The sequence below is a fragment of the Conger conger genome, chromosome 6 (assembly GCF_963514075.1).
Source record: "Conger conger chromosome 6, fConCon1.1, whole genome shotgun sequence".
In the NCBI taxonomy this organism is placed as follows: domain Eukaryota; kingdom Metazoa; phylum Chordata; class Actinopteri; order Anguilliformes; family Congridae; genus Conger; species Conger conger.
This window is the reverse complement of record NC_083765.1, coordinates 17,828,002-17,850,379: the sequence shown is the minus strand read 5'-3', so window position 1 is coordinate 17,850,379 and position 22,378 is coordinate 17,828,002. Positions and strand designations below refer to the sequence as shown.

General features: G+C 41.4%; 1 protein-coding gene across 1 annotated transcript; it reads left to right on the top strand.

Annotated features, from left to right (window-relative positions):
- The first annotated feature begins 243 nt into the window (after nucleotides 1–243).
- Nucleotides 244–15,268, top strand: plekho2 (pleckstrin homology domain containing, family O member 2). The gene is made up of 6 exons (XM_061247085.1): nucleotides 244–410; nucleotides 4,672–4,821; nucleotides 5,528–5,650; nucleotides 11,394–11,498; nucleotides 11,748–11,846; nucleotides 12,205–15,268. Exons 1-6 carry the CDS (start codon nucleotides 402–404, stop codon nucleotides 13,834–13,836), a joined length of 2,118 nt encoding a protein of 705 aa, XP_061103069.1. The 5' UTR covers nucleotides 244–401; the 3' UTR covers nucleotides 13,837–15,268.
- Nucleotides 15,269–22,378: the final 7,110 nt, after the last annotated feature.

Genomic DNA, 22,378 nt, shown 5'->3' with positions numbered 1-22,378 from the left:
TTCTGCACAAGCAAGTGTTAATGCTCAGTGTCAATGTGCGTGCAGTATGATTTCTTGGTCCACAGAAACGAACTAGCCGAGCGTTTCTTGTTTTCTCAGGACATATCTCAGATTCACTTCCATCTTTGTGACAGCTATCTGCCTGCCTGCGGAGGCTTACATGGACTTACCGGAAACCAAACTTTAAAAAAAATTGTTTCGTAGCAGCGAGTCGAAAGAGGAAAAAGAAGACCAGAAGCAGTTAGGGGTTGAAACTTTTGCAGTTCCTATTTTGCCCATCCTCGCGTCATGGTGGATATGAGAAATTGGACTGAAAATAGAAAAGAATTTGTTTATATTGTGAAATAAAAGGTCGCTCTTTCGTTATTTTTTACTGGCATAACGGATTTTGTGTTTTTATCATGGAAGATGTGAGTATGACTTGCAGTGGGTTCAATTGACATGTACTCTATTGCTTTCTCTGTGTACACTAGGCTACTTGTGAACGTCTACTGCTTATCTGCAATGAAGAGAAATGTTTCGGATTTTTGCAGACAGTTAGAATCAGAAGTCTTTACAAAGATGCATATTGTCTACAACTTTGTTAGTAGGCTAGTGAGTCACGAATCACTGTTTTTTTTCACTCCATGTCAAAAAGGGAACTGGGATGAAGTATTCCCCGTTATATTTAGAGATTAAATGTAGTAATTCAGCCTTAAAAGTACCCTATGCAATGGATGTAACGATTAGCTTGCTACTTAGGCTACTATAGCCTAGACTACGAAGGCTATCCTACTATGCGTAGCGAGACGTCTTTACAAGATGGATTGCTTCTTCGGTTGTTGACTGACGATGAGAACTTTTCACTTCGAAATAACAAACGGACCCTGTCGTCAAAGTGTAGGCTAAACGTTGAATATCAAATGACCACTGTATTTTATATTTTATTTTATGAAATGGCCTAACTATTGACTGCGTTGAATATTTGTGAGTATTGATGAAAAACCATCGTATATGAGTGGTCTGTGGCAATCAGCTGTAGAACTCAGCTGTCACACACCTGTCAACCTGCAAGCCTCCCGCCAGTTTCGCTACTTCGCAGTTTAAAGAGCTCCCACCCAGTCTTTTTCTAACGGAATGACGTGCCTCCAGCCGGCTGGCCAGTGACCATGGTGATGCATGAAGAAAACATGGGAGGGGTTGCGCTCTCCTGCTAACACCCGTGTGGTTTAGCATGTCCATGTGTTTGAAAAATGAAAGTCACTTTTTCAAACCTTGTGGTAATTGCTGTACTACCATATGCAGCGACGATTTCATTGCTTTGCACATTGCCTTTGTTTTCATTAGCCTAATTAAACTTGGCGGCATGGCTATCTAGTGGGTGCAATTTAGGCGGTTTGGGCGTTGGATATAGTTTAAAAATAATGTGGTGTGGTTACAGGTATATGGCCTAAGTTGACTATCTTTCCGCTTTCCAGTGCTTTGTCTTGTAGCGTCCACACTAAAGAGAGGAACTGTAACAATAAAAACAGGAACTAGCGCAAGTTACAGTAAATGTTACACGAACCAGGGACGTAATGCTGTATGATTGCAGAGCTGTCTACGCCCACATTATCCTTTTGTGAGATTTATGCGTTACCCCAATGCCAGCCTAATGCGTAGGCTAATTGCTAGAATTTGTTGAACAATAGGCTCATCCCAGGCTTCTGCGAAGTGTCCCCCGAAATCAAATCGTAAATTGTACCCAGAGTTTGAAAAACATGATACAGGCCATGGTAAAAGCACAAGCTCATAATAATATGTTAAATGGTTGGAATTTATATAGCGCTGTACAATTGATGCTTCTCATTTACCCATTTATACACGCACTCACATACCAACGACAATTGGCTGTCATGCAAGGCACAAACCAGCTTGTCAGGAGCATTTAGGGGTTAGGTGTCTTGCTCAGGGACACTTCGACACACCCAGGACCGGAATCGAACCCTCCGACTGCCAGACGACTGCTCTTACCGCCTCAACCTATGTCGAATGGACATGCTTTTCATTATGCTTGAAAGTTAAATCATACACTCGTCAACAAAAGGATATCCTGTCAGATATGCTGGGTCAAGAGTGCTTAGACACAGATTGTGTTAATTCTGAACACTTTTGAAACACAATGTGCGAGAATACTCTAGAATCAGTTGACACGTGTTGGCCACTCAAAATCCTTAAAAAAACAACAATTTATATGCGAGTAATTATTGTGCATTTGAATTTAATGTGTACTTTGAGTGGATTAACAATATATTTTCCAATTAAAATAAAAAAAATTAAAAAGACGTGTTTGTCATCACACGGTTTCAGAGCTTGGCCATGCAATGTGGGTTGGCTTTATCCACAGAAACTGGCCTCTTCTGTGTGGGTGTGTGTAACCAAACCAATCCAACTTTTGACATTTCATCTCAGTCTCAGCCACTGACACCTGCTAACTTCCTCTTCAGTTTTTTAATTGATTTGCCTTGCCCTCTTTTTGCATGTTGATTTTTACATTACAGCATTACTTGCCCTCTGCTAGGACAGTGCACCCAGTCTCAATTGCACTGATGCGTGTGGTACAGTACAAAACAAGTTTGTGTTCCAGTAAAATTTCCAGACACCTTGGGATGGATATGCATTGCTGTTGTTTTTGAAACAGAGCGGTTAGATACTCTGACTGCTTATCCTACTCTGGTGAGTAGACCAATGAGGAGGATGTCATGTGATTTCAGTTTAGCTGTGGAGTTCAGATCGGCTGTGGAGGTCAGTGCACAGAGCACTCAAGTGATCCCAGATGCAGCAGCAGAATACTTTATACAGAACACGTTGTCTGAGGTGTGTCGTATTCAGGGACTGCCATACCCTCCTTTGTGTTGTTAAAGGGCGTGTCTAAGTTCATCAATATGCTTTATTCATTAAATGCTGTCATTTGTATTTATTAAATTAAAAAGTGCTGATACGGAGATCAAATCTTTGTTTCTGTAATGGCTTCTGGGTAATTTTCATTGATATAGTGTGCAGTATAAGTGCCTCAGAATTAGCTCACTCAACCTAGTCGAGTGATTTCTTTTCCCTAATTTTGCATCTGTTCGATGGCAAACATGTTCATGCCCATAAGCTGAAAAGTCCGCATCTGCACACCATGTGTGTTGCCTAGTGACATACCAAACTTGTTGTCAAACTTGTATTAACTAAGAAGTGCTCTATATCTCAAGCTAAATCTGTGGTGAAGGCCTGTGCCAGATAAAAGATTCTTCTCCAAATGATGTACAACGAAATTCATCAGCCATGAGGATAATGATGAGGCGATAATGTAATCCCCACATGCCTGTGGAGGGAGTTCCTCACTGCTTTATATTGTGCATCAAGCTGTTTAGCGATATAGACTTTCTCCACCACACCCACCCTGTCTGGTAGAGCATAACAGCCTTGTTTTTGGCAGTCCAGTTCCCCCACAGTGTGAGGAAAACAACCCTCCATCACAGTTTGTCCCCTCTCATCTGCGACACTCTGGGATGGATCGAGTGCATCTGCACATTTCCTGGACAGCTGTATATGACAGAGCAGTGAGTCTGCCCAGTGTGGCAGTCTGAACAGAAGTAGCACACTTTTGCAATGCCTTCTAATTATGTGTGGCTGTGAAGAGCAAATTATGTGTGGCTGTGTAGAGCAAATTATGTGTGGCTGTGTAGAGCAAAGATCAGGTATCGAATACAGCGAACGTGGAGGAAAGACGTAGCATTTGCATAATAACCTGTGGAATATCCCTTTCTGGGACTTTTGCTGGGTATTTGAAGGCATCTGTGTCCTTCTTTAGCCACAATTGCCAGTCATACAGAGAATAGTTAACATGATCAGTCCAAATGGTGGTATGCATGTTCTTTGCACTTTCCTACATGTATTTGACACTTTTCAACTGTCATTTGCTTCATGCTTAATCAGTTCTGCTGCTTGACTTCTAACTTGTTATGGTCTTTAGCCGTTGGTCTCCTTTGATTGATGAAAGGGAATGCCCCCCATTACCTATCCTCGCCCTCCCGTTTCCAATGTCCTTTCTCCCCAGGTTGGATCCACTCTGTGTATCTGAAATGTACTCCTCTGACACAAGGACTATGTAGCTCAGCTAGGGGACTGTAGAAAAGCAGCAGTAGTTTGCCACAAACACTTTGGAGGAAAGCAGATTTTTGGCTGTGTTGTTCAAAACTGAAAGAGAATGTTGCAGTAATTAATGGAGACGTAGAGGCGGTTCCAAATTGGGAGATGGGAAAATGTTTTTCTTAAAAGTGTATTTATTGTCATATATTTTGTGTGACTGTTCACATCACTGTTCACATCACTATAACATTTCAAAGACCCTGTTATTTGTTATATTTTCTGTTTATTTGTTAGCTTACAGGTAAATTACTTTCTGGAACCAATAAACTAATCTGTGAATTTATGTTAGCTGTATTATGTTATTTATGCCCAGGACTTGGTTTGATATATTTGGGTTTGATAAATGCTCAAAGTGTATACTACATGATTATGCTGGCAATTGTCGATGTGCACTATTTTGTTCTGGAATTCATCTTCTTTAGAAATCCATGTTGTCTCATCTGAAGTAACTAGGAAGTTTGGTCCATGTTTCAAATGCAGGTCTTGCTGACTTCTGTCTCTTTCCTTATGCCCCAGGGTGTGAAAGAGGACACAGCCAAGCCCAAAGAGGCAAAGTTCATTGGGAAGGAGGGCTGGCTGAAGAAATCCTCTGGGAGGTTCCTGGTGTCCTATAAGGACCGCTATATCCAACTGGAAAAGACTGAGGTCGTGGTCTATGAGAATGAGGTACTGCAAAACATACATGGTCAGAGAAGAACTCTGTATCAGCCTACATGAAGATAAACTGTTTTTCTGGACATTTTTTCCATATGTTATTTTAAATATATAAAAAAACTGCGACAGGAAGGGTTAGGCAAAACAATAGGCCATTTTGACAAAGGACATCCAGATGTGCAGAGAGGATAAACCAGAGTCATTAAAAAGCAGAGAAATTTTGACTATTAACATAAAACAATAACATGTGACTTCTCCTGCTGTTCTGAAACAGATGATGTCATTGTTTTACAGATAATCAAATCCCTTAAACACTCAGTGTGGCTGTGTTGAGTATTTGCACAGCTGAGACTTAAGGATATGTCATCCATGTGCTATTTTGCATTACTCTATCTGCAGCTGTTTTCTTGCTTTTGCTTTGTGAGACTGAAGTGTGTGTCATGCCTGTTCCATGGGCAGCATGGTGCCACACAGTGCTATACTCTGTGCTTATAGTCTTTTGAAGATATTAACTTTGGTTAAGGGTCCCTTCAAAAGGCTTTTATTAAGCCCCTCTCTGAAATGGCATGGTTAAAAATGATCTGCCTTATATACAGTCAAATCGAAACCATTCTACCGCACCATCCTTCCTCCTGTTGCGAAAGACTTGGCAACTGAAAGGTGAAGTAATTCTGAAGCTGCAGTTTGGTCCTAAAAATACTCTTCCTCACTGGTGCAGGACTTAAAGAACTGCTTAGAGAGGGTGGACTTGGAGAACTACGACAAATGCCATGAATTAAGGAGTGCATTCAAGAAGAAGAACAGACTGGTTCTAATACGAGCCCCACAGTGTGTGAATAAGGTGAGCACTGCCGGTTGGCTACAGGGGTTAGCATGTTGGGAGATGTGTGAATAAGGTTGGCACTGCCAGTCAGCTACAGGGGTTAGCATGTTACATTACTGGCATTTGGCAGACGCTCTTATCCAGAGCGATGTACAGTTGATTAGACTAAGCAGGAGACAATCCTCCCCTGGAGCAATGCAGGGTTAAGGGCCTTGCTCAAGGGTCCAACGGCTGTGCAGATCTTATTGTGGCTACACCGGGATTAGAACCACCGACCTTGCGTGTCCCAGTCATTTACCTTAACCCCTACGCTACAGGCCGCCCCGGAAAATGTTGGGAGATGTCTGTATAAGGTGGGCACTGCTAGTCAGCTACAGGGGTTAGCATGCTGGGGATGTGTGTATAAGGTGGGCACTGCCAGTCAGCTACAGGGGTTAGCATGCTGGGGCATGTGTGAATAAGGTGAGCACTGCTAGTCAGCTACAGGCGGTAGCATGATGGGGGATCTGCTACAATGCCATGGGTCTGGGAAGGTGTACCAGGTCATTAATCTGCTATAGAAAACCCGACAAAGAGAGCATAATATGTGAAGACAGCCACTTACAACCCAAAGAAATTCATAGAAAAGCATTTTGTGGGTGCACTGGGGTATGAATTGTGCTTGATGACAATGTAATTGCCTACAGATGGATAGAAAAGCTTGACAATGTAAAAAAGAAATGACAATTAAACGAGTGATGTTGCTAATGTTGTGAAATGGAGGATGACTTTCTGTATGAGTTTTGAACATCTCCATTCATTTTAATGAAAACCTGTCACTTGTTGTAAGACCTGCAAGTGAAAGTGACAGGAGGAGGGAGTTGTTGATGCTTGCAGACTATGATTGAAAATGCACAATTGTGCTTGCAAATACTTTACATAATACTACATCAAATGTTCATTTTTGACTGATCCGCTTTAAGTACTAGTAATTTTTGGTTCCCACAATTTCATTTTAGGTCAAACCCAATTTTTTGGTCAGAATGTGATGTGCTGGGTAACAGTCTGGTCAAACATGCATTCTGTCAGTTAGAGCCAGTTGCAGTGAGTAAGACTCTTGTATTCTGTGGGGCACAGACGAGCCTAACAAGAACACTCTCTTACTATGACACACTTGGGATAGGAACTGTGTTTCTTTGTGTGTGACTGCCTGTGCGACCCACTCAAAAACCCCAATGTCTGTTCCAAAGGGGAAGTGGTCTTTATAGTCCGGGCAAGAAGGCAACAGTCATGTGTGGCGGTGTGTGCTTCAGCTCAAAAGGAAGCCGTGTGTTTATTGGACGGCATAGGTTTTTATATGCTCTACTTCTCAATGTGAAATGAAAATGCCACATAATGAAAGATCCAGGGGTAGTGCTCTACTCCTCTCAGCCTGTTATAACCCTGTCTGGGATGACCACCAGACAGGGAAAATGTAATACAAAATGGTGCGGATAAATTTCTAGACCTGACCACATTTTGCATGAGTTCAGAACCCTGCTGTTTGAGAGAAAAAAGCCTTCCTTTTGCCTGCATGTCACCTCTGCCCAGCTGCTAAGGAAGCGAGCTGGAGATAACACTCGTAGAATTTAACCCTGTTGTCTCTGAATTCACGGGTAGCGTACTGTGATCTCAGTCAACACCCTAGCATGTTATGGTGACCCAAGCCAATATTCACCAATATCAGGGAGTGAATTTTTCTTTAAGCTTTAATCAAAGACCCTCTGAGCTAGTCACTTTAATGGCAAAAGAGGTAACTGTGAAAGTCTGTGTATTTGTACCAGAGCTACTGCAGTTGCTGTTTAAAGCTAAGCAGGTAGACTCACCTTAATGCGGTTGCTGCTGTTACCTTCCTCTGTTGTCAATAGTGGGTGATTCTGTTAGCTATTTTTAGGCCCTGTTTGACAGGAATGGTGTAAAGAGATAGTAATAACAAGGCTGTTTGTTGTCTGAGCTTTTATCATATTATGTTGCAGTTATAGCCTTTGTCCAATATGGCTGTGTATCTTGTTTCATATTGTATCCCATACTTGACAGATATGCTTTAAGTATTTATCATTTTAGGTTCCCTTCTTTCGAGCCTTTATCATATTGGATGTTACTTTTTCAAGCTGATGTTGCAGTTATAGCCTTTGTCCAATATGGCTGTGTGTCTTGTTCCATATTGTATCCCAGTTCATGCCTGTACTTGGAATGAAGTCCCTTTCCCACAGTATTGTGTGGTTCAGGTCTTTGTGTGTACTGTGGATGAGTGTTGAATATATAAATGGCGCAAGGACTTTTGTCGCACTGTGTCGCAGCCATCCAGAGACAGGTTGAAAAATAAACTCCCATTTCTATCAACAGAAACCCTTTGTGTGATAAGATCAGTCCATCCCTGTCTAGAGGCTCAGAAATCTATCTCACAAGCTGTCTGAAGCAGTAAGAAAGTGCCGTATTACTAACAGATGAGGAGGCAGCAGAACTGGCAGCCTGGTCTGATTGTAGCAGATGTCAGTGAGAGGCCTACGCAAGACGGCACGTCGAAAGCCAGCAGCTGAATGCTGCATCCTAGTGTGTCACATTTTCCTGCCTCTATAACCCAGCGACCGGCCAGCAAAATTACTAAGCCACCGCCCCTTGCAGTCTTCTTTAAAAGGCTGTAGTTTTTACAGCGGCCTGGAGAATATTCAGATAGTTGAACTGTGCTGGGCTATAAATGTTATTAAACAGGCTGACTGGTTTAGGAATGAAGGTGTTGATATTGTTTGGGGGGAAACAACATTGTAGTGCTGTATGAAAAGGTTTTCCTTTGGCTCATGTTCAGTTTTGCTACGCCATTATTTATAAACTACTTTTAGGGAGCCAGGTCAGCACAGTCCAGAGTCCTACATGGTCATAGGCAGTGTATATCAGCTGCTGTCATGAGCCACAGGAAAGCAAAGTTAAAACTTAAGTAAAAGCATTATTTTCCTTTGTGGGCAATTTGAGCTTAAATAGGCTGTGATGCTGGCTACACGCTTGTGTGTTTTTTAGACCAGATCATCATCGCTAAGGCCTATTACTGGCCTCTGGTGAGTTTCACATGCAGGGCCTCCCAGGACACAGGATGCCAAACAAACTTCAAAAAACAAATACTGCATGGCAACAGGTTACATAAACAACGTTTGTACAAATACTAACGAAAAGTAAGCAAAAACCTCCGGCATTCAGTTTATGTTTTATGTTGATCTAGCCGTTAAGCATCTCAAGTTGAATAAAACAAATCAAGCAAATAATCTTTGTGTTTGCTCTCAAGTGCAAGTGCGATCAGAATTTTCTACGGCATCATGAATTTTGTGTGACTTCTTAGGTCATGGGTGCCGTCCCGGGAGAATTTCCTGAATGAATATGCCAAGCTTCCTTTGGTAAACACATCTGAGGATGTACATGTGTATTGTTTTTGCTACCTATTATATCCTGTGGATGGTTTTGCTTAACAGAGTTTGTTATCTTCAGAGCATTTTCTGTTGTAAGCAGTATGGTCTCTCAGGCCAGTGCTGAAGGCTCATTGCCAGCAGAAGTGGGTTTTAGGCCTGCCGCCAGCTCCAGACTCCCTGTTTGATTGTGGTCAGGCCATTCGTACACCTTGGATCTCCGGGAGGGCCTGACTGAGGTTTATTCTCTATGTTGCTTACAAAGTTCAGTTTTCCTAAAGGTATATCAAAAGGTCAGTGTTGTAATGTTGCCAGGGAATTAAAGAAATACTCGGTAGTATGAGGGGAACTGCAAGGATTTTATAAGTCTTCACCAATGTGCACCTGTGGTGGGCACTAGAAATAGCTGGTTAAGAGTCACTTTCAGGACACATAAGGTATACAGTAATAGAATAATGTAAAACCCAGGGGATATATTTGGTTAGTCTTCAAAAAGCCATGTAATTAATGTGCTCAACCTTGAAGTAAAGGCTTTAAGGATTTTTTTTTTTTTCAAATTGATATTTTCTCCTTATAAAAAAAAACTAATTTCAAGTTATAATTATGTAGCCCCAAACAATGCTGAAGATAACTGTAAGATAAATTGCTTGTAATTGCTTGGAAAACAGCCAGAGAAAAGGGATTTTTGTGCTAACAGTCAAGGTAAATAGGCTTGAATGTACTATAAAAGCCCAACCCGGACCACTCTTGTCTTGTTCTTGATAACATCTGTGTTTGAACTGCTCAGCTGCACTAGAACTGTGACAACTGTGTTTGAACTGCACTTAGTTGTGCTGTATATCCTAACACATACATCCATCCATCCATCCATTATCTTAACCCGCTTATCCTGAACAGGGTCGCAGGGGGGCTGGAGCCTATCCCAGCATACATTGGCAGGAATACACCCTGCAGGTGGACTGGTCGCCAGTCCATCGCAGGGCACACACACCATTCACTCACACACTCATACCTACGGGCAATTTAGACTCTCCAATCAGCCTAACCTGCATGTCTTTGGACTGTGGGAGGAAACCGGAGTACCCGGAGGAAACCCACGCAGACACGGGGAGAACATGCAAACTCTGCACAGAGAGGCCCCAGCCGACGGGGATTCGAACCCAGGACCTCCTTGCTGTGAGGCGGCAGTGCTACCCACTGCACCATCCGTGCCGCCCCTAACACATACAGTATATACATAAATAAAGGTAACAGGTCATGTCCTGCTTAGGAGCACAGCTTTCAGACAAAATGTATTTTTGATTTTCAGTGGTGAAGTTCAACCTGTGTTGGATCCATTTAAATACTGTAGCCATTATATGTTATGCAATTATATATTGCTAACTATATGTTATGCTTTTAGCATGTCAGGTCACCCCAAATGCAAAGGTCAATACTGCACAACATTTTCACCCGTTGTATGGCTGAACAGACTTCAAATAGGCTTCCAGGACTGAACTGAAAGTAAATAAAAATTGATTCATTTGGAAAGGTGTGCTTAAGATAAGAAATGTGGTCTGGCATTTTGGCTTGAGCAGGTGTTGTTTCTTATTCAATAAGTGTAAGATCAATTTTTATTGTATTGTTTAAGGGAAAAGTGAATGGACAGTTCCAAATGACTGAACATGAGGTTGAATGAATTGTTATGAGCAGAGATGTTACAGCTATTGGCTGCTGGATCAGCTTCCCCTTCATTCTGAAGTAATGAAATGGGATATCACAGTGTGGTGTCTAGGAAAGCAAATGGCTTATGTGTTAAAAGAGACCAGACAGGGCCATACTCAGACAGGTAGAAAGCAGAGAGGCCAACAGATAGAGAAGGCATCATAGCTCAGAAAGTACCACAGCAAGGACCAAGCTCTGTCCCACACAGGGGACTCACAAACAGTATGGCTCCAGAAGCAGCTGCCCTACAGACTGTGTCTACAGTCCTTATGACCAATAGCTTCTTCAGGGGCCCACAGCCACTTCCTCAGCTTAACCGCAAAGGATCTTAATTACTTCTGAGATCATCCAATTAACACCTGCCATTTCAGCCCAGCAAGCAGGTCTTTTATATTCATATAAAATATTTGGACCCGTCGTAAAAATATCAGACATTGATTTGAAGATTTGAATTGACACTATAATTTCCACTGTAACCTTGCCATTCAGTAGATGCCACTTAAGCAGTCTTTAAGAAATACTGTTGGCAACTGTAATTGAGCCCAGATCCTTTTCTATTATTTTCCATTTTGTTGTTGGTTTTTCTGTAAGTCGTGTTCTATATGAGTGCGTGTGGCAATAGCAACTGTGCTTATAATTTCTAGGTCCAGGATATCAAAATTCAGGCACAAAATCCTGAAGAGAAGGACGCCTGGATTAAAGCCTTCACTGATGGAATCAGCAGAGCCAAAAACAAAATCTTTGACGAGGTACTTTCCCCTTTACATTCCTGTCTTGATATTACCTGCGATACTCTGCTTCATCCATGTTCTGTGCCTAATAATTATCAAATTATTTTTAAGTAATTCAAAATATTAGGCAATTTGTTTTACCAGCTAATTAGGACCCTGCCCTTGAAAGATTATGGAAAAAGACTTGAAAACTTCTGTGTGCCATTTTTTCTAAAACAATTTAAAAAAAAGAAATTGTGTTTTTATCATGCTATCATTTTATCACAGGTGACGGTTGATGAAAGTATTTCTTTAGAGCATGTGACACGCACAAGACCCAAGGGAAACCAGGGCCGCAGACCGCCAACAAGGATACACATGAAGGAGGTACGTGGGAATAAGTCAGCCAGGCTGTCCCAAATAAGCAGCCGTTTATTTCTAACAAGCTGAGCATTACACTGGGGACTAAGGGTGGCCTTTTACTCTTCTGCTATGCATGAGTTAATAGTACCACACAAACAGTAAACAACCTTTCACTCAAAGGCCCAAATTGTGTCTAATCATAGATGACTGACAGAGCTGGTAAATGCACCTTTACATTTAACTGCATTTTCTGTGTGGGAGGAAGAATGTAGGTCACGTGGTGGTTTTGGATTTGCGGATCCTCAAAATGCAGAAAGCACCATCATCACAAAATTGTCTCATGGATTGTTGGCTCAGGCAGATTTCCCTTTCTTTTTTTCAGGCTGCTAATCTGTCATCAGATGGGATTCTGAGAATGGATCTTGATGAGTTTGACAACACACCCAATGGTACACATCTGGTCAACACTGAGGTAGACGCCTCTAAAGAAGCTGTGAAACCACCAATGCCTCCATCTAAGCTCAGTGAAAGCCCACAGGAATCCCCCAAAGTGGAGCCCGCCCCTCCGAAAAAGATCCTGAAGCCTCCCATGCCACCCTCGAAAGAGAGCAAACCCAGCCCCCCAGGTGAAGGAGAGATGCCGGAGGAGGTAGAACGTCCCACTCCAACACCTCCCAACAAAGCCAGTGATTCTTCAGAAGAGCTTGATAACACCCAGATCACTGCATCTCCATCTCCAACACCAATCCCCATTCACCCCCCAATGCCTCCGTCAAAAGACAAGAAACCTGCTCAAACAGTACAGTGGGAGATTGTGCTGCCGTCCTGTGCTGTGAAAGAAGGTGAGGAAGAAAGTCCAGAGGAAAAATTTTCTGATGACCAAGGAAAAAATGACTCAGATGAATTGGGAAGCGTGGGAGATTCTGCTCCCCCTCCTGCGACCACGGCCTTCAAAGCACCAGAGGCTAAGCTTAGTTCTGCTGTCACTGAGGAGTCTGATGAAACCTCTGCTGAAGACAGCAGTGTGGCACTGGAGGCAGAAGGCAATCCAGCAGCTGCTATATCCTTAAGTGCAGACACTCCAAGGCCAGCTGTACCTCTTACAAAGTCCGCAGAGCCATCTCCTCAACCAGCGAAAAAGAACCCCGGCCCACCGGCGCCTCGCAAGAAAAAACCTCTCAACCGCCCTGAAGGCAATCAGCCACGTGATCTCAAGGACATATCAGCTGAAGGTCCCATTTCTGCAGAATCAAAGGATACAAGTCCACCCAATGAAAGTCTTCATTCCTTAGTCGTTTCAGATCCATCCGAGCATAAAGATGGTCTAACTCCAACTGCTGAGCCTAAGAACAAGATGGCAGCTCCGTCTAATGGGGATACAGCTGATGTCACAGTGTTGCCTGATCACCATGTGCAGAAAAGGACACAGGAGGAGTCCAGCGATGATGACCCCCAGCGTGGTGACGGCAGCGGAGCTTCACCCTTCAGCGGCCGGGAGCCGGTGCGTGATGATGGCCGTGAAGCTGAAGCAGAACCTGCTGAGGGCCACGTGTCTCAGGAGGCCAAAGCCGTCACGGGCGCAACCAGCCCGGCACAGATGCTGCAGCAGGTGCAGACTAGGCAAAGCAATGAGCTGAACCGCCCTGCCAAACCACGCAAACCATCGATGGGGAAGTCTGCCTCCATGGGAGACCTGCTCTCTGAGTCAGCAGTGCCGGAGAGGGAATGGGCTCTCCAGGAAATCTCCAGAACATCCCCAAGAAATGACACAAATGAGCTGCATAATAAAGTGGCCCTGGAACTTGAGGACACTGAAGAGCTCCTTGATACTCTGTCCTCCGAACGAGAGACGGAGGGCTCCCTGGGTGCCAAGGGGGAGCCGAAGGATCTTTCGCCAGAACAGCTGCTGACCAGGGCTGTGGAGAAGCTCAGGAAAGCAGACCACTTCTTGCGAGTGGCTACGAGTTTGAAACAGGCCAATCCCTTGGAGAAAAAGCACAGAATTAGCTGGTGACCGCAGATAAAATGAAACATGACAGCGGAATTAATGACCCTCAAATGAGCTACGCGTGCACACACACACACACACACACAATGGCAAAGCAAGGTTATCCTATGTAAAACTGCTGAGAAAATATGCAACATATGCAAGTATTGTGTTCCTTATAAAGTGCAATTATTTCCACTCAGCAATTTATAATGGAGAGGTCACTCATTAACAAATGCTCTACTGTATCAGGTTGTTTGGATCATCACACTCCAATGATAATGGCTTCAGCTTAATGTAATACCTGAAATACATACATACAGCAAGATCATCTCTGAAGAATGATTTAATTGAGGTTTACATTCAGAATTAATTAAATGAAAAACCTCTTTATACTTTTTAGTTCATTCTGTTTGTCACCATTTTATTATCGAGAATGCAGACTATGACTATGATAGTAAATGGGTAAATTTAGGCCTTTAAAATCTTACATTTCCGGTTATTCTGTGAAGCATTTCTATTGTTTTTTAAGTACTTTGTAACACCACCTATTTTGGAAGAAGCATAAATATATAGAGTTGCCTCATGTACATACATTTTACTGACAATTGGAGGTTTAACTGTCCTGATTGCACATTGATTAGGTAAATTTGTTAAACACAGTGGTCTTCCCATTTACCATTGTAATAGTTAAACTACTCTGCTCTGCTCTTAATGAGTGCTGAAAACACAGTTTAGTGTGTCTTTTTTCAACCATCTCAGAAGTCATCCTCAGTGATAATAATGTCAGACATTATCTGTGGTCATTTATTTTTGCTTAATTTTAATACTGATTGTGTGTTTGGACAAAGAGCTGTCCTGCTAGTTAATCCTGTTGAATAATTTTGAGGGAAAATTGTTAATTACTGTCTCATGTTCTAATATTTTACTTTCTAATATTTTCCAGTTCAGCCTATGACATGGTGCCTAAGCGTAAATGTGCAAGATGTGTAAGATTTGTTTTTCAATCCTTTAAAAAAAACAAAAAACTTTTTTAAAATTTAGCTAGGATTAGTTTATTCATTAATCAGATTCTAGCCTATTGAAGAAGTGATTTGAATAACAATTTTTGTAGTCAAAAAGACTGTTACTGAGAAACTAGCGATCAGGCTGTTTTGCACTTTCAGTATGGACTTTGTAGTGTTGTGAGATATGTGCCTTGAGCTGTTATTTTTAACATTCCAGTTCACAAATTAGAAACCAATTTATAAATAGTGCACAGGAACTAACTATTTCCTGAGTGAGTTGCAGCTCACATCACTTATTGAAAGGTATATAAAGATGAAGGAACTGCATACATGCCTTTATGCCTGTTACACTTACATTTACATGTACAGTATGTGTATTTATGTAATTGTTTTCTAACATATTTGTCTGTTTTGTGGCCAATTAAAAAAGGATGTAATCCATTTTTAACAAACCAGCTTGATTATGTGTCCTACACTCGACTTAACCTTTAACAGTCTCATTTTTATCTTGGTTTTCTGATTAATGTTTTGGTCTCCATCACTTGTTTTGCCAAACCATACAGCTGTAAAGCCTCAGATTTGTTGATCACACATTCATTTTTTTTATTAAATCTTGATTGTATCAACATATTTACTGTTTGTACTAGAGTTTTTAGTGCGTTTCAAAAAGCACTTGTTAATAATGAGCTTATAAAAAGTGCCTATAAAAAGTTCAAGTTCCAAAAATATTTTATGTTTACTGCAATACAGATGTGTATGTTTTAAGCTCAAGACCAGGGTCCTGCATCGCAAATCATGATTACTGAGTTAGCTGGATTACTAAACCCAGAACAGCTGTTTTTACTTCAGTCCATGTTCCAGATTTGGGAGGGTTCCTGCATTTACTCAGTGCACTTAGTAAGCTAACTCAATAATCCTGCTTCGTGATACAGGCCCCAGCATAGCTCAGTTTGGAAATATCATGTGAGTTTTAGCTCAAAATTCAGTGGGAACAGGGGCAACTAATGCAATGCGACAAAGCTACTCACAAAGCCTTTGAGTTTTATGTGGAAATCCTGAATGGCCTATATTCAACTGTTTCTTTGTCACAAGCTGAGATGCCTCAGATGATTTCATGGAAGACCACAGGGGTCTCCAGAACACAATGTCTTTACACATGTCTGCAGGCAGACAATTCATATGTATTAAAATGTAAATGACCATGCTTGCGATGCTGCTTTGCATATTTTCTCGTGCTTATTTGAAGCTAAATGCAGTGCTATCCTTTCCCATTTTGTTCACAGTGCTCCCCTAAGAGACTACAACATTCTGAATTTACTCTTTATTACAGAAGCTCCACTGACAGCCTTGCAGCGGGTGTTCATTTCCCTGTGTGTACATTATCAGAGCAGAGTACAGCAAAACTGAAATCTCAGAGGACTGCAAGAGGCAATCGATTGCCACCCTGTACAGTCTTGGTAATAACACTTTTACGGTCAATATCTGGAGTCTCTGTAGAAATAAGCAACAGCTACTGTCACAGTCACACAGACATGACAGAGGACTGAATTCCTCTTTCATGGAATGGTTGTGGCTACTGAATCCCAATTGACCTTATATTTAATTATAGCATGTGCTTTGGGAGATACTGTGGGTCCATTGATTTTAACACAGATATTACCTTGCTTGTTCTATCTGTTGAATTAACTGAACATTTCTATCAAAATGATTTCTGCACTTTACCCATCATCCCTGTAGCCTATGCATTGCTGAAGCCTTTAGCCTCTGCTTCCCAATAAGCTTTGGGTTTACAGTAGTTAAAAAGGGAACTTTCACAGTCTGAAGCCACACCTTAACCTGAATGGAAAAATAGTGATGGTCATAAGGTTCAAAAGTTGAGTTATGACTAATGGCTACTGGCCCATTTTTTTGGTCAAGAATGAGTTGTGACTTGATGCAGTTCCTCATGATGGGCCACCCCCACAGTATGCACAACAGTCTATATTAAATGCAGGCAGCCTGTGTTTAAAATGCAAAGGAGGTGGTCTATTTGACTATATTTTACCAGCCAGCCATGGAACTGAGGTCTAATGTCATGTGACTGCAGGGAGCAGCATGCAATCCAGGGGAGTGGGGAGAAGTGTTTACCGCATGAGAGCAAACGGATGAACCACATTCAGTCAGGTGAAGGCCACTGTGGTTGTTTAAGAGCTGCAACCTTCAGCGAACCTCTTTAACAGCGAGGTCTGGATGCTAACTAAACTAATAGTACATTTCTGCATTTAGCATCTGCATTTATACTGTTCTTGACATTATGCAAATGGTGTTGTACTTATCTAAGCTTAAAAGGTGAGCAGAAGAACATTCCAAACAGTCTTGAGGATATTTCCCAGAAGAGCTCAGGCCTCCAACCATTGGCACACTGAAACAAGCAAGGGGTGAGATCATTTGCAGTGACGTTTGTCGAATCATCTCTCCAGTTGGCGGAAAAAGAGGCCTGCCATTTGAAGTGGCTATTCTGTCAGATATTTACACGGCAGGATGTGGTCTCATGCTCTTTTAAACAGAACTTCCTGTAGGTCTGTGCTACGGTTTGATGCAATGGTTCATGGGATAAAATGCTTCTTCAACAAGGTGCTAGTGGCTTCATGTTAGCTACACACCCAAGTATTAGTTTCTCCTTAACATTTGTAATAATTTCCATATCTAATATACTGAGGGGTCTTCCCTTGCTGTGGAACCCTTCATTTTGCAGTATAGGCTACTCTAGTGTTTGTGGTATTCGAGCTTTTAAAATTAAATTATGTGAAAAATACTTTCAGGCCAATATACTGTGAAACCCTGGCAGTAGCCATAGTGTTACCTCAGAGAGGGAAACCTCACAGATTTTTTCTTATTTATTTTAACTCTTCACATTTGAGAGGATCACAGTAATGAAAAGTCCTCGATGTTCACCCAGCACATTCCTGAAAGGTTGCCAACAGCAATATTTTCTGACAAAATAGTTTACATTTCAGGAAAACTGCTTTAAAGCAACATTTGAATATATTCTGGGATTACATGGAGATTATCCATTTAAACATTCAGAGAATGTTCTACCTTTTCTCCAACCACAAGAAAACACTGCCATGATCTGATGGCTGTCCACCTAATCATGTCAGCTTATCAGCATAATTCAGACAGTATGTAAAATTTATTTTTTACTTTTTTTACAGCAAATATATTTGTACAACATATTTAATTGAAAATATCCCATTTGAATTGAACGATTAGAACATACTGTATATTACGCTGACTTTTAAAGCTCTGCATGGACCAGTGTACACATAACTGCCCCTCCTTTCCATCTCAGCCTGTTTCTCCTCACCATTGCTGCCTGGCCCCACCCACCATCAGACTGTCACCTAGCTGTGGCTAATTTGCTTAGCCTGAACATTGGCTGATTGACCCTGTTGGTCATTAAAAATCACACCCAGACCAATTGGAGGAGGATGGGCGGCTTTTCCTTGTGGAACGTGTGAAATGAGCTATACAAATTAATTTAGATTTGTAGGATTGTTTATCCACTGCATATTGTTGGTAAGTTTGGTATTTTGCTTTTTAAAGTAAAGCAGAAGTGTTCATGTACTCACACTCTCTCTCTTTCTCTCAGATACACATGCACACACACACACACACACACACACACACACACACACATAGGGATGTATGGTTACATGGATCCACGCATCTCAAGCTCAGTAACCAAATTAAGCAGAATAGAGCACTGGAGTGAGGAACCGATTTTCCTGTACTCAACCCACTCAACTTATGTTGCTTCAGCTATTTCTGTGTAAATAATGGGAAAGATTAGACAGTCGTGCTATCACTGATATTACAGTATAGTGCAAAACTATTGCCAAATATCCCTCGGGAGTTTTTGAAGTTTTAAAACTTCATGCAGTGTCACTAGAATCTATGGAAAGGTAATGTATTTTACTTACCGCCCCTTGGTGGAACATTACATTACATTACATTACATTAATGGCATTTGGAAGACGCTCTTATCCAGAGCGACGTACAACAAAGTGCTAAGTGCATACATATAACCAAGGATAAATGCCCTGAAATACCCTAGAGGGAAGTACAATTTCAACTGCTACCTGCACAAAAAATATAAGGACCAAGGCCTATTTGATCATCGGAATTATTATTATTATTTTTAATTTTGTTCAATCGTAGTACCGCAACACGCACATGTATAAACAATGTATGAACCGCTTACCTAGCCAAACAATGCTTACCTAGCCAAATAATACATCCTATAGTAAGTAAATACAGGTAAATTAAGGTTTACAGGGAGGTAGGGAGGGACAGGGAAAGGTGCAGCTTGAAGAGGTGTGTCTTCAGTCCGTGCTTGAAGATGGCAAGAGATTCTGCTGTTCTGACCTCCACAGGGCGTTCGTTCCACCACCATGGAGCCAGAACAGACAGTAGTCGTGAACAGTAGGTGGAAATTCAGAGAGGGAGAGGCGCCAAGCGGCCTGTGGTCTGGTAGGGGTGTAGGGTCTGATGATTTTTTGGAGGTAAGCTGGTGCTGACCCCTTAACTGCTTGGAAGGCTAGCACCAATGTTTTGAATTTGGTTATGTGACATAACATAAGTGCAGGAGGGGCATCTTGCAGGAATGATTAATGATGTGTGGTTATTTGCTTGTAATATTCCAGCATTGGGGCCGGGAGACAAACACAATACAAGTCAGCCTAGGACATGTGGACATATTTCTCCAGGCTAACTGTGGAAGCTAAAGCAATACCAATTGTTAGTCTTGTTCAGATAGGATGCAGTTGGACACTTTAAATCCACCTTGGCAAATCTGGCATATGGCACACAAACATGTGAGGTCAGGTTGGATATGGTAGCAGTTGAAATGTATGTAGTATGTCGTTGGAGAGTAGTGGCTGGAGAGCATAGTGTTGCAATATAGGTCGGCCACAATCCTCAGAGATGTTCAGGGTCACTGATCTAGAAACCCAGAGTCACTGATCTAGAAACCCAGATCCCAGGGAAACAAACTACAGTGTGCTGCCATTTTGTGTGCTCTTCAGTTACATTGATAACGTACAAGGAGCACAGAAGACTAGGGGTCTGTAAATATCTGACTGTCAAATAATTTTTCACTGCTCCTAAATTATTATTTCAGTATAGACTGTGAAAAATCATCCTGCCTTTGCTATGATAGGGGGGTCCTGAGCATTTATTTATCATTTAGGTTTTAAAGGTGATAAAGTCACATAACCAATTCAATTTCTGCTCTTTCTTAGAAAACAGTGTTGAGGTATTTTATTAGATTTTGGAGTATGTCTGCTTTGGTCTCCACAGCAATACTTTTTGACTGCAAAAATCCCCTTCAGTGTTTTACATTTTGTTTTGCACCCTACGACCACGCTGGTCGTCTGTGGCGTTTTCCAAGGTTTAGGTGTGATTGTGACTTCTTGACACTTACCCCAGTATCATAAAAATGACGGTAACTGGAGTTGAAAGTCCCTTAAAACTTTTGCAAAACTCACGCAATGTTTCCTGCTGGCTGTTTCAGCAGTCATTTGTGTGCAAACAACAAACACACTCACACACACACGCAGATAAATGATTGCTTTTAGCCTTGGCCAGGGCAAACATATCCTTTGATTCTGTGGCTCCAGTACACCTCTAGAAAAAACATAGCTTCAAATGCGGCTGCAACACACAGGCTGGCTATGAAGCTAGAGTATCCCCTACTCTCTCACTGGGCTGGTGACTTGTTTGCCCTGAGAAATAATACCCAGAAACAGTGGAATTTCTGCTTCAGAACTTCTATGGCTACAGATCCTTTTCAGATGAGGGAACCGCTTATCTTCATTCAATTACCAAGGACATAATGAAAATGATGTGAAAAACCAGGAAAGCCAACCATTTTTAAAATGCATTAATATAAATGTATTCAGGGTGCAAGACTAAATGTTGTGAAATTAAAGTTCACTAAACATTGCTATGAAATAAAATGCTTTGTGCATAATAACGATCAATTACTCCAGAAAGAATTAAAGAACTTTCTTCATCCAAAGTTAATTTCTGCATTTGTTCATTTGTTATACAGACATGCTATTCAATGAGTGTAGGGTATATGGCACTCTTCTTGTCTACCAAATAACACATATCAATACTTATTCCCTGCTTTGTGTTCATATTGAAAGAAAATCTATAGTATATTACCAAAAACGTTTTCAGTCATGTCATCTTTACACTTTACACTATCAATTTAAAAGTAAATATTATTTAGGAAAGAAAAACGAACATAATGAATCTTTCCAGTCAGATAATCCCGAATAAAGTTTCAAAAAGGAAAATCCATTAATAACAACTTAATATACTTTGGCCTAATGGTATCAATCATTTAAATCGCCTTCTTGGCGCTGATCACTTTATTTGAGTGACACTCTCTGAGGCTCCAAATTATGCTTGGCGCATTCCGCATCTTCAGGCGGCCATGCTGAAACAGTCTGCCTCTCTGATGCTATTTACCTACTATTTCTGTAGTGAATCAGATCTTTGAGTTGGATTTTGAAATGCGCAGTTGTGCATGTACACAAACTGCAATTATTTCTGGGGCTAGGAGTTCAGCAGGTATCCCCTGCACACTGGGTTAGGGAGAGGAAAAAAAACAAATTGCGGTAGTTCCTAGGACAAACCAGCTCTAGTGTAAGTTCATTTTTCCTGGCACAAGACCTGGTGACCCAACTCTAAAGGACAGTTTAAGATACTATGAGCAAATATACACAGCATTTTGCAGGAACACATACATTTAACTTTGGTGTAAAATTTCCAATAATCTCCTTCATTATTCTAGTATATTCTGTTGGTCTTATATTACATGCTTCTTAATTTATTTATACTTCTTCTGAAACAAATTCATTAACATTTATTAGTTTCCCTCAGCAAATATGATTAGTTGCAAGAGACTTTGGTCTTGATCTGAGCTGCTGATGGGCCACTGTCTATAAGGCCTACAGCATACCTAAGTCCATCACACATGCTCCACTACCCGGCAGAACATGGGGAACTGAGCAATTAAATCAAAGCTACGAGATACTTGCCAAACTACAGTTTTGGTGATGTTCTTAAGCACAACGGTTGCCCTAAACATGAAAACAACCATCTACACTGGAAGAAAGAGAGAAAAAGAAAAGATGGATTTCCCACCGATCCAACTGACTGTGTGGAAGAGTAAAGAGAGAGAGAAAGAGAGCAAGAGAAAGGAATAATGAGACACAATCTGTCACTCCAAACACAGACCACTTATGAAATATATTTTGTAACAGCAGTTACAACATTTGAAGACTCATTTCTACATAGCCACATTGCTTTACAATGTGCCTGCAACACAGCTATAGTGGTCATGCAGTGTTGTAACATGGCAACACCAAGTTTCATGGGTTTACAATATGTACATGGAGAAAGCAGGCCAAACAGATTAGAAAATGTGAAATGTACAGGACTGTGCAGAAGTCTTAGGCACCCTAGACTTTATTATATATATGGGGTTTTTTTGTGTGTGTATTAATATA